Source organism: Planococcus citri, chromosome 2 (genome assembly GCF_950023065.1).
Source record: "Planococcus citri chromosome 2, ihPlaCitr1.1, whole genome shotgun sequence".
NCBI lineage: Eukaryota > Metazoa > Arthropoda > Insecta > Hemiptera > Pseudococcidae > Planococcus > Planococcus citri.
In genome coordinates this window covers 4,802,671-4,819,186 of record NC_088678.1, presented here as the reverse complement: position 1 = coordinate 4,819,186, position 16,516 = coordinate 4,802,671, and the positions used below count along the sequence as shown (strand labels likewise).

Genomic DNA, 16,516 nt, shown 5'->3' with positions numbered 1-16,516 from the left:
AATGGCAGCAGTTTGAAGAAAAAAGTTCAAAATTGTTTTTTCAAACCAATTCGAGTTAATTTTACTTTTAATTAATTTTATTGTAAATTTAATACTGTAATTCAACAAACAAAAGCAATAAAAAACATTTTTCATTTCGTAAAATTGAAAAAAAAAAGGAAAACGATTTTTGTCCAAAATATTCCCAGGTTTTCGAAGCTGACGTTCTGACAGAATTGGTCTGTGAAAACATACCAAAGTTTTTGATAAAAAATTTTTGAAGAACAAAAAAATTATTTGATAAGTATTTTTAATGAAATTTTTATAAATTTTAAACAAAAATCTACGATAGTATAGTCCAAATCAATCAACGATATGCAAAAATGAAGTCCGAATTCCAAGTAGTTGTCTTAGCTGCCGGTAAAGGATCAAGAATCACCGAGCTAACCAGCAGAAAACCGAAATGCTTATTACCCATAGGAAACAAACCGATGGTATATTACCCTTTAAAATTACTCGAAAAATCAGGTTTTAGAGGTAACACTCATTTTACTCATCTAATCATCTAACACATCGAAATTTCTCTACGTACTGAAAAAAAAAAACTGTGTTTTCAGAGGTGTTTTTAGTGGTCCTAGACACAGCCGAAAGCGAAGTCAAGTCTGCCTTGGAAGAAACCGATCTTTCTATCGCTATAAATTATCGACAAATATCTTCCAGCGATGACTGGGGTACTGCTGACTCGTTACGTTATATATCACGCGATATCACTGTAAGTTTACCATCTTCGGAATGAAAATATAGATCTATTTCGTATCCTACTCCAGGATGGAATTTCTTGCATCATTTATCTAATCGTGGAAAAATATCAGTCTGATTTTATAGTTGTCTCTTGTGATCTTCTAACAACATTCGACGTGAAAAAAGTACTGGATTTTCATCGTAAAAATGACGCCGCACTGACAGCTCTATATTTTCATCCATCCAACGACGTTCAGTTCACCACACCGGGTCCGAAATCGAAAAATAAAACTGGTACATTCATTTTTTGTCTACTCGTCACCTACTTGTTGAATTCTAATAATCTGTTATAAAAATAAATTCCAGAAAAGGATTTAATCGGTATCGATCCGGTCACCAATCGACTCGTATTCCTAGCCTCAGCTTCTGATTACGAAGAAGTCCTTTCGTTGAAGAAAAAACTACTTTTCAAACACGGTGATATTCGTATCCACACTAATCTCATCGATGCTCATTTCTTCGTCGTCAAGAAATGGGTTGTGAAATATTTAACTCAGGAAAAGTACGTTTTAATCTTATCATAATTGTGAATTTGGTCTTAATAATATGTATTATGACGATATTCTTTTCTCGTTTCAGGAATTTATCCACGATTAAAGGCGAACTACTCCCAAATACATTGAAAAAAGAACTATCCAAGGCCAATAAATTACAAAACGTTAACAAAGAGCCTTCGGAATCGACTGCTATCCAGGAATTCTCTGCTGAACAAGCAGATATAGGTACTAATGGGTTGTAATATTGATCGTAAATTGTTTCATTCTTGTACTAATTACTATTTAATTTACCATAGATATATTTTCGTTGGCGAAAAGTAGAGACTTTGATACCGTGGCTAGATCAATGTCGAGTTACAACGATCATAACGGTGATTTATACCCTGTTTATATGAACGATTATATTAGATCTTACGCTTACATCGTCGATGAGAATTTGGTGATACGAAATAACACTCTACGCGATTATTGCAAATCTAATCAAATGGTAAAGTACTAATCTAAAACGAAATAGATTCGATGGTTCATTATTCGTGTACATATTTTTATATTTTCCTTCCTCTTTTTTTAGGTAACCAAACATTGGAAAAGTATAATCGAAAAAGACTCGCTGAAAATATTCCCTAAACCGGAATCTAATCTGACTGGAGTTGAGAAAGATACGTGCTTTATCGACCCATCAATTGAATTAGGTTCTCGAACCTTCGTCAAATCGTCGAGCATCGGTCAAAATTCCATCATTGGAAATCACGTCAAGATTTCAGACTGTATTATTATGAATAATGTCGTCATCAAAGACAAGTAATTTTTCAATTACCTACCTTCATGTTGAGGGATCGTTTCGATGATTAGCGTTATATCTAATACGAGATCATTTGTATTTTATAGCTGTACTTTGAGTAATTGCATCGTATGTGATCATGTTACCATCCAAGCCAATTGTAAAATCACAGACAGTGTGATTGGCAGTCAACATTCGGTACCTGAGAATAGTAAGTTTCATATTCAACGTAAATGTTTTCGATTTTAAAGTTCGTTTGTTTATATATTTTATTTTATTTCAGGTTCGATTGCCAACGAAGTGTTGTCCGAAATGGAGAATTTAATGGAAGTGTGATCTCGTCGTTTATGTATTGTTGAAAGGAGGTCATCTATTTTCGCCTGTTCTAGGACAGAAATAAATCGTTTTATTTCATCTTTTTTAGCTGTATCGTTCATTGATAGATAGATTTTCATCAGGGTACTTACGCTTCATAATTTTGGTTCCAAACATGTTTTTTTGTTGCGAATTTACCTAATTGAATGGGTTGAACAATACGAGTCGAGCAAATTGTAATGCGAAATGTTACAAAATAAGAACACTTATGTATGTACTTACATTACAAAAACTAAAAAGTAACGTAATCTATTGCAGAGTGATTCAATTTTTACCTTTTCGTTGGATGAGCGTGTCACTTAACGATGGAACTTGAAGCTCTGATGATACAATAGGGCGTTTGACTTCACATACTCCATTCACGAGATCAAATAAATGAGGACGTTTCAAAATTGCTTTTTTCCACGATTGGGTTGACATAATATCGGCAGGGTTTGTTTTGATATAAAATGCAACTTGCGTTACCAATCGTTCTGCCCTATGAAGATCAGCAAAAAATAACAAATCGATCGCGTTCTCTACCGATAATTCTTTCAATATAATTTCTTCGCAGAGTATTCGTAGGCCTTCAACTTGATATTTGTCAGCAACTACGAATAACTCTGTCACTATTTCGCGATTTGGAGTTTTGTCAGTATACATGAAGTGTAAAAATTCTTCAAATACTTCGGAACGGATGTCGGAGATGTTAACTTGGTTCGATCTATTTTCTTGCATATCGTGTTTGAACATGGCCTCAAAAACGGGGCTACGTGCTGCTAAGATACCTTTGAGAGCACCGAAATTCTTTCCATCCACTACAAATGTCACATCTACGAAAGTTTGATCATGCAACAAACGTTCTAATCCTTTTAGTAGATTGTGAGAAATTGTCACTTCCATTCCATGCCGCAGCCGGGTCTCGTTTCTGCAGACACCGGTTGGAGCAAACTCCAATTCACAGAAAACTGTCAACGTGTCATCAACGAGTAATTCGTTGTTCGGATCTGGATCGAATAATTCCTTCTTTGAAACAAAATACGGATGTCCATGCTGATTATTGTCTGTTGTGAAAAGCACTTGGGTTTGACGACTAAATGCTTCATTTCCTTCGCCATCTAATAAACATATTGACATGTTGACCAGTACCTCGCAGGCATTGTCTCTGTCAAGATTCAAAAATAATCCGATATAATTTCCAACTGCAAGATTCGGGTCCTCAGTCACAATATTCAAGTACCACTTATAATCGGGATGGGTAAGGCTGATGAATTTTGACGAGTTGAATGTTGCGTTTACTCTACACTGATATTCTTTGAAACGTTTGATTGTCCACAGTTGTGATGTTTTCCCCCATTGGTCGTTAGTGGTACAATGGCAATCCGGAATTGGAGTTTTTCTTTTGGTAGGTAATACAATGGAGGCACTTGAATGGCTCATTTCTGTAGCAGAGTAGTAATGATACCTACGTCTTCTCAAATTTCTGTAAAACAAAAAAACACACTCACAATGTCACATTTTAGGTTATCATTCTTCAAAGACATCATCAATCATTAATATGTAACCCTTATTCCAGAATTTGAGTTGGCTGGAAAATTTTCAGAGTAATACGTATCACCTGTAACAATTTTTTTCCAAAATTTTCTCTCTTTTTGCTCTCGAGCATACTTTTATTTCTATTTTCCAACAAAAATTGCTTATTTATTGAATTTTTTTTCAGAAAATTTCTTTACATCAAAAATTACATCTTTTTCATTAAGTACTTAATAACTAATAAGTTCCCTCTTTTGGGGGGGGGGGGGGGTGTCAAATTTTACAAGTTTGCAACATTTTTTTGAATATGTACATTTTTGGCTGATTCCCTTCCCTCCTTCGTAGCCGATATTTTCGAGTCCAGTACCCTGAAAAGGGAGAATGATTAGCATAAAAAACGAGCTATCGAGTTTAATCATTTTTATTGCACGAATATGTAGTTATGTAACCTACCTATACCTACATTAGAAATGTTCATCACTAATATATACGGAAACTAATACTACCTAACTAAAATGCTAGAAGCATTACAAGCCTGGCAAGTGGCAAGAGGCAGAGAGTATGGTCAAGCATCAAGCAAGCATACGGACAAAAGAAGGATGAAAACGAGAGATAGCAGGCGAGTGAAGGATGTGCAGGGGGAATTTTTTTCATTTTGGTTATTATAATATCTCTGATTTCTGGAGAAAATAACAAAATGAATTGTTCCCGAACTCGACTATGGCAGATCAGACTCAAGTAAAGTCACCAGATACCTACAAGGCACAGGTATAACGCATAAATAAAAAGAAACATTTACTTTCTAGCCTTCCAAGGCAGGTAAATTGCCGGCGTTTTTAATTGATGAGCGAATTCTGAATCACTGAGCGTATGGAAAAAGAGAGATAAAAATTCTATATTAATTTTGAAATAGCAAAAAAATAAAATATCCTGGATAGTGGATTTTTGGCATTGAATCCTCTCAAAGGAGGATCATTCAGCGCTGACGTCATTGCTACAGACTGATCTGCTACGAGCGAGATGAGAATCGAGAATCCGGTTTCGGAAACTGCGCTTGGGAGTAGAGCGATGCAATACATGCTCGTTTTTAGTTGTCATTTTCAACTACTTGTCATAATTTTCAATTTTTATCGTTGATTTTTCACTTCTTTCCCCATATTCAAAATTTTGATAAAATTCAAAAATCCTCGAAGTTTAGAATCAAGGCAACGTATAGTCTGACAATCTCTCACGAATTCAATTAATTGAAAATAAAATATTGAAAATAAAACACGAATTTATTTAAGCACATCGAACAATCGCATTTCGCTTTTTTGATAAATTAAACTTAATTAAATAAAACAAAAAAAAATACAATTTTCACATCAAACTATATAAAATTCAAACACATTTAAAATCACGAAGAGAAAAATAAATTAAAAAATTGAAAAAATTAATAAGCGGCTGATATTTTGATTCTTCTAAGTAAAAAAATAAAACCTAACACGTGGAATATTAAAATGAATACAATCAAACCGCAATAATCTAAATAAATATTCTCTTTGTCAAATCCAAAGGAAGCTAGCACCTGATCTCCATTATCGTAACATAACGTCGCATCTTCTTTATCACATTCTGAAACAAGAAATGAATAAAATAATGAGATGGAATCCATTTTTTCAACTTGAAAAAAATTACAAGTTCATAAAAATAACTCACCAATGAAACTGTATCGGTTCCATTGCTCGATTGATAAAGCTTCGTAAGCGTAATACGTGAACGAAATGTATTTCAACCATCCAATGTACCATGGTAATGATCTGTATTCAATTAAAAAATCATTATTAGTTCAGAAAAATTATAAAATATTTCATCAATTAAAATGCAATTCGATCAACTTCGATGAACATGGCAAATACTTGTAAGTTACACTAATCTAATATTCTAATATGAGCCTATTTAATTTTTATTGAGTTATAAATAGGTAGGTAATAAAAATGCTTACTTTAATCTAATTAAAAGCCCAGCGAAGACTCCGTTGACTAGTTCAAATGGTACAGAAAACAATGACGACGTAGTAATCGATTCGAAAGCAGTAGATAATAAAAAACCTGTAAACAAATTGCACGAGTAATGAGTTGATGCTAAAATTGACTAAAAACGAGCATAAATAAGAATTAGCGCGAAAGGAAAGAGTAAGTATGTAATTAGAAAAATCTAACATCAAAACCACGATTAGGAAATAGGAATACAGAAAAAAATCATTCAATAACGTATATATTCGACAAACATTTTCAAATGATAATATTTTCGTTGAAAAAACGCCGTGTTTTTGATTATTCTTGCGCCTGCAAATTGGCAACTTTATCAACATTTATCATCAAAAAGTAGTCTATTCCTTGCGATTGAGGAGATTCGTTGCATTTATTTTCAATGCATTAATTTGCGTTTTGATCATTTTTCTCTAATAATTATTAGAGAAATTTCAAATTTTGAAAATAATTATACTTTATGTTTAATTAAAAATAAATCTAAAATTATTAAAGTGAAAATTAATTTAATTTTTTTTCCTCTCCAAATGATGGCTGATTGACGATTGTTGACGATATTATTTTACTCTTAAAAATATAATTTTGTAATGTTGCGAGGAGAGGGGGGAAGGAAATAAAAAATATTGATATTTTAAATGATAGATACTCAATCATATGAAAAAAGCCAAATATTTTTCGAAATATCTGTAGGTAAGCCAAAACTTTGAAATGAAAAATGATACCATGTTTCAATTATGTTTACGAGTTCGAACTAATTTCACGATTCATTTTCATAAAAAAAAGGCAAAATTCCCCATTCTTGGATTTGGTTTAATTTCATCAGAATTGCATTGTTTAGTACATTCGACTTCTCTTCACCCTCGAATTACCTATGAAAAATTGCAACTTGGTGTTTTCTCAAAAAAATTATAAAAAACATAGCAAATCTTCAGATTTAATCCATTTTTATCAAAAAAGACTTATTTTTCAGTATAGTTCTGATTTCTCTTCCTCTCATAAGATAAAAAAGAAAAAGTTGAGCCCCCCTTCTCAAAAAAATCTGATCAAAAATGGGCCTTTGTGCAGAGGATCAACACTGTTTTTGAGGGGTTCCTCTTGAAAACTGGCAGAAAAAGAAGACCATTTCAAAGAATTGTGATGCAAAAACAGTAAATTTTTGAAATTGGATTTTTCATTTTTAAATTTTTTTTTTCAACCAGAGGAGGTGGGGGCTTTCAGTACAAATTTTTTTGGACTAAAGACCAAAAAAAAAAATTGTCGATTTGTCGATTTTTTTTAAAATCATAAAATCCAACGAACTTTAGAACTACATAAGCGTAATGTTGAGTATCACCAGTTATTACCATAAGCAGATGACACCAATGATATCAAAATAACTGGTCTCGCACACAGCAGATAATCTGTTAAGCTTTTATTCAAGCCGGTAACGCCAAACACAAAGTTGGTATAGATGAAAGCTTCAATAGCTGACTTAATTGACTGTCAAAAAGATAAAAAAAAAAAAAACAACGAAATAAGTACAAGTATAGGTAAACAGATATTATAGATTCAAATGCAAACATTAGCCCATTCAACACAACCATCCAAGTGTAAGTTTATCTACGTATTACTCCAGCATATGACAATAGGAATAATGCAACCCTACCCCAATCCTTAGGGACAACTTTTTTCTTCAAGAGGACATTCTAAGGAACATTTTAAAGCAAACTTGCCCAAAAAAAAGTTGGCCTTACTAATAAAATGGCGGCCATTTTGATTGACAGGTCAGCCGAAATTGCAGATTTTTCTTTCCAACTTGGGACTCGCTCGACATTTTTTGAACTGGACACAGCTACATCGAAAGAGCAGCAAAATTTATCACAAGCCAAAATTTCAAAAGCTAAAGTGAATTTTTCGATTTTTGGTGAATTTTTTAAAATAAAATGCAAGCCAAAAATTGTGAAAAATCAAAATTTTACCAAATTGACTTAGAAAGCTGAAATCCGATATTTATAACTTATTTACGACCTGTCAAATTGATTAGAATCGGTTTCAAACCGTTTTAAGCAGTTCTGGAGCCTCCAGCAGATTTTTGAAAGTTGAAATTTCCATAAAATGTCATCAAATGAAAGCTGGAAATCCGAAATTGATGCTCCACATCAACTTAAACACCCTATGAAGTCGTCTGATGGTGAGTTGAAGTCATTATGGAGCCTCCAGCGACTTTTTGGAAATAACTGGAGCCTCCAGCAGATTTTTCAATGCTCGAAATTTCCGAGAAATTTCACCAAATACAGTTGAAATTCCAAATTTTACTCTACACTTCGATTTCAATACGTTATCAAGTCGACTACAGATGGGTTCAAGTGATTTTGGAGCCTCCAGTAACTTTTTGAAAATTCTCAGAGCCTCTGGCAGATTTTTGAAATTTGAATTTCCCACAAAATTTCATCAAATGGAGTTAGAAAGCCGAAATTCATTCTGAAAACTAATTTTAATACGCTGTGAAATGGACTGCAAGTGGTTTCAAGTCATTTTGGAGCCTCCAGCGACTTTTTAAAAATTCATAGAGCCTCCAGTAAATTTTTGAAACTTGAAAATTCCACAAAATTTCACGATGAAATTCAGTTTACACTCTACATATAGATATACATATATTTTTGACACCAATTCCGAGATGAGTTACGGGCAGTTTAAATCCGTTTTGGAGCCTCCAGCAGCTTTTAGGAAGCTTATGTTTTTCAAAAAAGTCCATAAAATCTGTTCGAATTAACTTTAGCATGTACTGGTGCAGATTGAATTTCGGCTTTCCAACTCCGTATAATGAAATTTTGCAGAAATTTCACGTTTGAAAAATTTACTGGAAGCTCCAGTAATTTCCAAAAAATTACCGAAATTTCCAAAACTACAAGAACACGCCAAAATTCGTCACCAGCCAAAATTTCAAGTTCCAAAGTACATTTTTCGATTTTTTGTGAATTTTTGAAAGTCAAATTTTAGCCAACTACGTACCTAATGAGAAAAAAATCAAAACTTTATCAAATGGATCCAGATAGCTGAAAATTGAGATATACCCTATTTTCGACCTGTCAAATCGATTGGAAACGGTTTCAAACAGTTTTGAGCAGTTTTGGAGCCTCCAGAAGATTTTTGAAACTTAAAGTTTCATCACAGAAGGTTGGAAATTCGAAATTTACGCGGCACTCCAACTAAACAACACTATCAAGTCGACTGCAGGTAGATTTCAAGTCATTTTGGAGCCTCCAGAGACTTTTAGGAAATTTTTGAAACTTGAAATTTCCACAAAATTTCATCAAAATGCAGTTTCAAAGCCAAGATTTACAACTACCTGTAACCGACTTCAGAATTGATGTCAACAACAGGGTGTAAACTGAATTTCATCTTTCTACCCCAAAAACAGGCGGAAGGGTAGTTTTTCAAATTTTCAAAGAAGTATGAAATCGATGGACAAAAATATATATATTTCAGACTGAAATACGATTTTGTAAAAAAAATAATAGGTTCCTTATCAGCTATGAAGGTCCAAAAAGTAGCTGGAAGCTTCAAAATGACTACTTGAAATCCACCTGCAGTCGACTTCATAGCGTATTGAACTTAGTTTGCAGAGTAGATTTCGGCTTTATAACTCCATTTGATCATATTTCAAAAATCTACTGAAGGCTTCAGGAATTCTCAAAAAGTCACTCGAGGCTCCAACAAAACCTTAAACTCACCAGAATTCGACATAACAGCGTGTTCAAGTTGGAGTACACAGTCAATTTCGGCTTTCCAGCTTTGTTTGGTAAAATTTTATGGAAATTTCGACCATTAAAAATTCCACTGGAGGCTCCAGTAATTTCCAGGAAGTCACTGGAGGCTCCAAAACGCCTGGAAATCTACCTGCAGTTGACTTCATAGCGTATTGAAATTAGTTTATGAAATACATTTCGGCTTCCCAACTGCATTTGATAAAATTTTGTGGAAATTTCAAGCTCCAAAAATCTACTGGAGGCTCCAAAAAGACTCAAACTCACCAGCAGTCGACTTAATAGCGTATTCAAGTTAGAGTGGAAAGAAAATTTTTGCTTTCCAGCTTTGTTTGATGGAATTTTATCAAAAATTCGACCATTGAAAAGTCTACTGGAGGCTCCAGTTATTTCCATAAGTCGCTGGAGGCTCTAAAACGACTTGAAATCTACCTGCAGTCGACTTCATAGCGCATTGAAATTAGTTTACGGAATAAATTTCAGCATCCCAACTGCATTTCATGAAATTTTGTGGTAACTTCAAGTTCCAAAAATCTACTGGAGGCTCCAAAAAGACTCAAACGCACCAGCAGTCGACTTAATAGCGTATTTAAGTTAGAGTGGAAAGAAAATTTTGGCTTTCCAGCTTTGTTTGATAAAAGCTTATGGAAATTTCGACCATTGAAAAATCTACTGGAGGTTCCAGTTATTTCCAGAAAGTCGCTGGAGGCTCTAAAACGACTTGAAATATACCTGCAGTCGACTTCAGAGCGTATTTAAATTAGTTCACGGAATAAATTTCGGCTTCCCAAGTGCATTTCATGAAATTTTGTGGAAATTTCAAGTTCCAAAAATCTGCTGGAGGCTCCAAAAACACTCAAACTCACCAGCAGTCGACTTAATAGCGTATTCAAGTTAGAGTGGAAAGAAAATTTTGGCTTTCCAGCTTTGATGATATTTTATCGAAAATTCGACCATTGAAAAATCTACTGGAGGCTCCAGTTATTTCCAGAAAGTCACTGGAGGCTCTAAAACGACTTGAAATCTACTTGCAGTCGACTTCATAGCGTATTGAAATTAGTTTACGAAATAAATTCCGGATTCCCAATTGCATTTCATGAAATTTTGTGGAAATTTCAAGTTCCAAAAATCTGCTGGAGGCTCCAAAAAGACTCAAACTCACCAGCAGTCGACTTAATAGCGTATTTAAGTTAGAGTGGAAAGAAAATTTTGACTTCCCAGCTTTGTTTGATAAAATTTTATCGAAAATTCGACCATTGAAAAATCTACTGGAGGCTCCAGTTATTTCCAGAAAGTCGCTGGAGCCTCTAAAACGACTTGAAATCTACCTGCAGTCGACTTCATAGCGTATTGAAATTAGTTTACGGATTAAATTTCGGCTTCCCAACTGCATTTCATGAAATTTTGTGGAAATTTCAAGTTCCAAAAATCTACTGGAGGCTCCAAAATGACTTAAATTGACCAGTAGTCGACTTAATAGCATGTTCCAAGTTGAATTGCAGCGTGAATTTTGGATTTTCAACTTTATTTGAAGAAATTTTGAGAAAATTTCAAGTTTCAAAAATCTACTGGAGGCTCCAGAACTGCTCAAAACGGCTTGAAACCGTTTCCAATCGATTTGGCAGGTCGAAAATAGGTTATATCCCAAATTTCAGTTATCTAGGTCAATTTAGTAAAATTTTGATTTTTCCCCTCATTTTTAACTGAAATTTGATTTTCAAAAATTGACCAAAAATCGAAAAATGCACTTGAGCACTTGAAATTTTGGCTGGTGATGAATTTTTGCATGCTCTTTCGATCTAGCTTAGTCCAGTTCGAAAATTTCGTGCGAGTCCCATGTTGGAAAGCAAAATCTGCAAATTCGACTGACCTGTCAATCAAAATGGCCGCCATTTTGTTAGTAATGTCAACTTTTGTTAGCAAGTTTGTTTTAAAATGTTCCTTAGAGAATGTTCCCTTTAAGAGAAAAGCTCTCTCAGTTGATCGGCGGGGGGGGGGGCGCAATTATTCCAGTTGGCATTTATGCTGAAAATCTTATCATTCTTCAATCTAGTTATACTCGAGCATTTAACTTGGATTTCCATAAAGGTGAATAAAATATGCCATACGTACCAAAATAATCATTTTAGACGTATAATAGCTTAAAGGCGAATACGAGCGATCCGCGCATTCTTGAATAAATACAGGCATTTCTTCGGGAAACGTGAATATAATACCGTACAGAGAACAATACAAAATCTCCATCATAAGACAATTCAATAATCCTTGAATATTTTGCACTCCGGTCTGATCTATTTGCACGACACCATAAGGGAAACTTATACAACCCATAACCATCTACAAAAAAAAAACAAAAAAAAACACAAGTTAACCTCACATGTTTGATTTTACAAGCATACCTAATTCAAAAAGAAAAACATAAAATAAAAGCTCGGTATTTTTTTTCATCGCTCGAGACGTGTTGGTGGTTCGTACGTAATATGGCACATTACCATAGTGATGAAAAATTACCGCATCGCAATGACGCTGACAAATGTAAAACGAGCGAAATGATAAATTCATATTTAACTGGCAGAAAAATACATTAAAGTACGAATAATTAATCACCCACCCTGCATAAACTAAGAACTTTTTAATGCTTTCATTATGCTCGCTCAATGTAGGTAGGTATACAGGTATTATAAGTAAATATCTAACCTAAGACCAAGAAGACGTGAACCTATGTATATTATTTTTGATGGTATTGTTTCATCGCGCAAAACCACACCGCCAGAGAAATATTTCACATCGCAGTTTAAATTTTTGCTTTTATTCGAATGCTTCTGTATACTCGTATAGTTCTGTCGTTGGTAGGTACCTATTATTAAACTTGAACTTGTTGGAAAATTTCAGGTCACGAAACAAAGGTCTCGTTGTCGTTGGTTTTATTCTCGTATATATACTATATAATTTCATCGTTGAATTACTTTAATTTGTTGAATTATGCCAACACTTTGTATAGTAGGTACCAATGTACGGAGCCAGTACAACTGGCAACATGGTAGTGTAGGTACCTCTACCTATACAGCGAAGTTATTATATATTTTCGGTATACATGAAAGAGCGTGGGAGATGGGATTTCAGAGCAGTGAGCAGGGTTAGTTCCAACGTTGAAATGATTCGAAGCGCGAATTAAAAAGTAATTTATGGAGAATTTAACGATATTATTTCGCAAACGGTTTGAAAAAAATTTACATTTTTGCATAAAATTGCGCATCGCGCGAGCCGCAAATTGGTAATTTTTTTTGCCTCTTCGGTGAAGATGAAAGAGTGAAAAATTTCATCTTTCTGATGACGTAGTACGTTTTGTGGAGAAAATCGGTTGCCAACCTACGAAGTTTAGTAGTTTTGAAAATTAAATTGTTTGGCGGGATTTTTTTTCCACCTTTAAAGAGGCGAAGAGATCTGATTTTCGTTATTTTGATGAAATGTAGGTAGGTAGTTTGTCAGAAATGGCTGGAAATTGTTTTTAAATATGTATAATTTTCTCATTTCACGAATGGTTTACTCGAATTGAAAAAGTAAAAATGAAAATATCAGCAGACAGGAAGAAAGTGAAAAGTGTAAATAACAGAGATAAGATAAAAATTGCATCTCTAATATTTCAATTCAACATCCAGCTCCGAAGGTCGAGCTGCATTTTTGCATTAATTATTCGCTGGGTTTTAAAAAGAAATCTATATGTAACGTGAGTCCTACATCAAAGCGTTATTATTGGAATTATTACAACTTTCATCTCAATAATTAAGTATACTCGAGTAAACGAAGAAATTTAAAAATATTTTAGAACCCACTGAAAATCAAAAAATATCTAACAAACCACCGCCTACTGTGAAAATATTCTTCCTATTTACATAATTGCATAAATAAATACAACGAGTATTACGAGCTCGTATCAAGGGCACGTTGTAGATATCTTATCAGCGAAAATTTTAAAATCGCGATAACCAAAAACACTACCTACCTAATGAATTCGATACAGGTATAGAGAGGTAGATTGCCCAAATGTTGTTTTTGCATAATTAACTCTATTTTTACCCATAATTTAATTACCTACAATGTTTCTCTCTCGTAAGGAAAAAATCTTGCCAGAGATTCGAATTTAATGTTCGTGATATTTTAACCATTTTATAGCTTGAAATAGTGACGCTTCAGAAATTTTAGCTGTTTTGGAAATATATTTTACAGGTGGACTAAAATTTGCCATCGTAAAAAGCGTTCGAAATGAATTTTAATTTAAAATGATCTACGTAGGTAAATACTTATTATTTTCTCTATCATTGGCGCGAGAGGTGGCAGAGTGAAGGAGATCAATTTTTTGAAAGACCCATTCGTCAAACGAATTGATCAATTCTCTAATAATTTATGAATTATTTCGTTCGCGAAGGAGTCACTTATACGAACCAATTCGTTCACGAATGATTCACCAAGAATTATTCAATTCATTTGTGAATGATTCACTAAAAAATGAGAGAATTAATTGATTCGATCGCGAATGAGTCAATTATACGAATAAATTCGTTCGCGAATGATTCACTAAAATTTGAGTAAATGAATCGATTCGTTCGTGAACGAGTCACTTGTAAAAATCCATTCGTTCGCGAATGATTCACTAAGAATTATTAAATTTGTTCGCGAATGATTCAACAAGAATTATTCAATTTGTTCGTGAAGGATTCACCAAAAATTGAGTAAATGAATCGATTCGTTCGCGAACGAGTCACTTATAAAAAATCAATTCGTTCGCGAATGATTCACTCAGAATTATTCAATTCATTTATGAATGATTCACTAAAAAATGAGCGAATTAATCGATTCGTTCGCGAACGAGTCACTTATACGATTCAATTCGTTCGCGAATGATTCACCAAAAATTGATTAAATGAATCAACCCGCTCGCGATCGAGTCACTTATACAAATCAATTCGTTCGCGAATGATTCACTAAGAATTATTCAATTCATTTGTGAATGATTCACTAAAAAATGAGTGAATTAATTGATTCGATCGCGAATGAGTCAATCTACAAATCAATTCGTTCGCGAATGATTCATCAAGAATTGAGTAAATGAATCGATTCGTTCGTGAACGAGTCACTTGTAAAAATCAATTCGTTCGCGAATGATTCACTAAGAATTATTCAATTAATTCGCGAATGATTCACTAAGAATTATTCAATTCGTTCGCGAATGATTCACTAAGAATTATTCAATTCGTTCGCGAATGATTCACTAAGAATTATTCAATTCGTTCGCGAATGATTCAACATGAATTATTCAATTTGTTCGTGAATGATTCACCAAAAATTGAGTAAATGAATCTATTCGTTCGCGACCGAATCACTTATAAGAAATCAATTCTTTCGCAAATGATTCACCAATATAATTATTCTCTTCGTTCGCGAATGATTCAACAAAAATTGAGTAAATGAATTGATTTGTTCGCGAATTATTCATCAAAAATTGAGTAAATTAATCGACTTGTTTGCGAACGAGTCACTTATAAAAATGAAAAATCAATTCGTTCGCGAATGATTCACCAAGAATTATTCAATTTGTTCGCGAATGATTGACCAAGAATTATTCAATTCGTTCGTGAATGATTAAAAAAAAATTGAGTAAATGAATCGATTCATTCACAAACGAGTCACCTATATACAAATCAATTCGTTCGCGAATTATTCTGTAATGGGCAGGGATATGGCCACACTGCTGGTTTAACTCCCCTTTTCCCCTCGGCCTATGTATTATGCACGTAGTGTATAATGCATTGTAACACTATTCATTCCTTCAGGTTTACGACGATAAATGGTTTACGACGTTAGTAAATGGTTAAGTCAACGGTGACAGAATTTCGACAAACATTGTAAAAAACAAAAAATTCGGATTTGACTTGTAAATTTTGTAAAATTATTATTTATTTATCACGTTTATTGTGAAATGTTTATCTACAACCCTATGTAATAAGGGACATAGGGAACAATTATGTAGCCTAATGTTCTATTTGTATGATGTTCCTATTTATATTTTTTCTTTTTCTATGTGAATTTTTTGATTATTGTCAATTTTTCTATATTATGCATAATTTGTATTGTTATCATCTTATAATTATGTGAATTTGTAAATGTTAAAAACTTTACGCCAAAAAATTAGTACATTTGCCAATGAATCTAGGTTTAAAGTGCCCTAAACGGAAGAGCGATAGTCTCGTGACTTTTTGACTGTTTATAAAATTTCCTCAAAAGACCAAAATTTCAACCTTGGGAGATTTTGTAGGGCTTGAAAAATTTTGATGTCATGTTGTTTTTCTCGGTTTGTGGTTAACTTCTGATGAGATATTATTCGGTGGTTGGTGATTGTTCAATTTTCAAATTGTTCAAACACTAGCTTACTGGGTGAGTTGTCTTATTATTCAGAGTTTCCGCAGATGGTGAAAAATCAAACGAAGTGGGGCAAAAATTGATAAAATTTCCGAAAACTAGGTAATCGTACATAAATTGTATCTCCGAAAATGAAAGAGCCTTAGAACTAAAGCTCAAGAACAGAGGGGCAGGTGGTTAGGGCAGTGTGTCCATGTGTTTGTCCGGTCATGTGTCTTTTCTGTACTTGTCTCCAGTTCTCTTCGGAGTTCTGGGGATAAGGACAGAGGGGCATATGTAATGGGCAGGGATATGGCCACACTGCTGGTTTAACTCCCCTTTTCCCCTCGGCCTATGTATTATGCACGTAGTGTATAATGCATTGTAACACTATTCATT

The 16,516-nt window shown here is 33.8% G+C and overlaps 3 protein-coding genes across 3 annotated transcripts in view; 1 reads left to right on the top strand and 2 right to left on the bottom strand.

Moving 5' to 3' along the window:
- Positions 1-248: 248 nt before the first annotated feature.
- eIF2Bgamma (eukaryotic translation initiation factor 2B subunit gamma) lies at positions 249-2,477 on the top strand. Its single transcript, XM_065348132.1, has 9 exons — positions 249-516; positions 597-751; positions 852-1,014; positions 1,087-1,282; positions 1,360-1,502; positions 1,574-1,764; positions 1,849-2,078; positions 2,166-2,269; positions 2,342-2,477. Exons 1-9 carry the CDS (start codon positions 363-365, stop codon positions 2,392-2,394), a joined length of 1,389 nt encoding a protein of 462 aa, XP_065204204.1. The 5' UTR covers positions 249-362; the 3' UTR covers positions 2,395-2,477.
- Positions 2,478-2,598: 121 nt separating this feature from the next.
- Positions 2,599-4,892, bottom strand: LOC135834288 (speckle-type POZ protein-like). Its single transcript, XM_065348133.1, has 2 exons — positions 4,745-4,892; positions 2,599-3,895 (listed from the first exon to the last, which is right to left on the bottom strand). Exon 2 carries the CDS (start codon positions 3,850-3,852, stop codon positions 2,698-2,700), a length of 1,155 nt encoding a protein of 384 aa, XP_065204205.1. The 5' UTR covers positions 3,853-3,895; positions 4,745-4,892; the 3' UTR covers positions 2,599-2,697.
- A 311-nt stretch (positions 4,893-5,203) lies between these two features.
- LOC135834284 (protein scarlet-like) overlaps positions 5,204-16,516 on the bottom strand; it is a 45,167-nt gene continuing 33,854 nt past the window's right edge. Inside the window, exons 10-14 of the mRNA XM_065348128.1 lie at positions 11,834-12,058; positions 7,319-7,454; positions 5,930-6,035; positions 5,644-5,744; positions 5,204-5,559 (exon numbers count right to left, since the gene is read on the bottom strand). Of these exons, the coding sequence (XP_065204200.1) occupies positions 5,378-5,559; positions 5,644-5,744; positions 5,930-6,035; positions 7,319-7,454; positions 11,834-12,058 (750 nt within the window). The 3' untranslated portion in view covers positions 5,204-5,377. The remainder of the gene's footprint in view (positions 5,560-5,643; positions 5,745-5,929; positions 6,036-7,318; positions 7,455-11,833; positions 12,059-16,516) is intronic.

Excerpts from the sequence above, each read along its gene's own strand:
- eIF2Bgamma (XM_065348132.1), top strand. The coding sequence starts at position 363 with ATGAAGTCCGAATTCCAAGTAGTTGTCTTAGCTGCCGGTAAAGGATCA. Across the intron at positions 1,015-1,086 it reads GAAATCGAAAAATAAAACTG|AAAAGGATTTAATCGGTATC; the intron begins GTACATTCATTT and ends AATAAATTCCAG. Across the intron at positions 1,765-1,848 it reads ATTGCAAATCTAATCAAATG|GTAACCAAACATTGGAAAAG; the intron begins GTAAAGTACTAA and ends CTCTTTTTTTAG.
- LOC135834288 (XM_065348133.1), bottom strand. The coding sequence starts at position 3,852 with ATGAGCCATTCAAGTGCCTCCATTGTATTACCTACCAAAAGAAAAACT.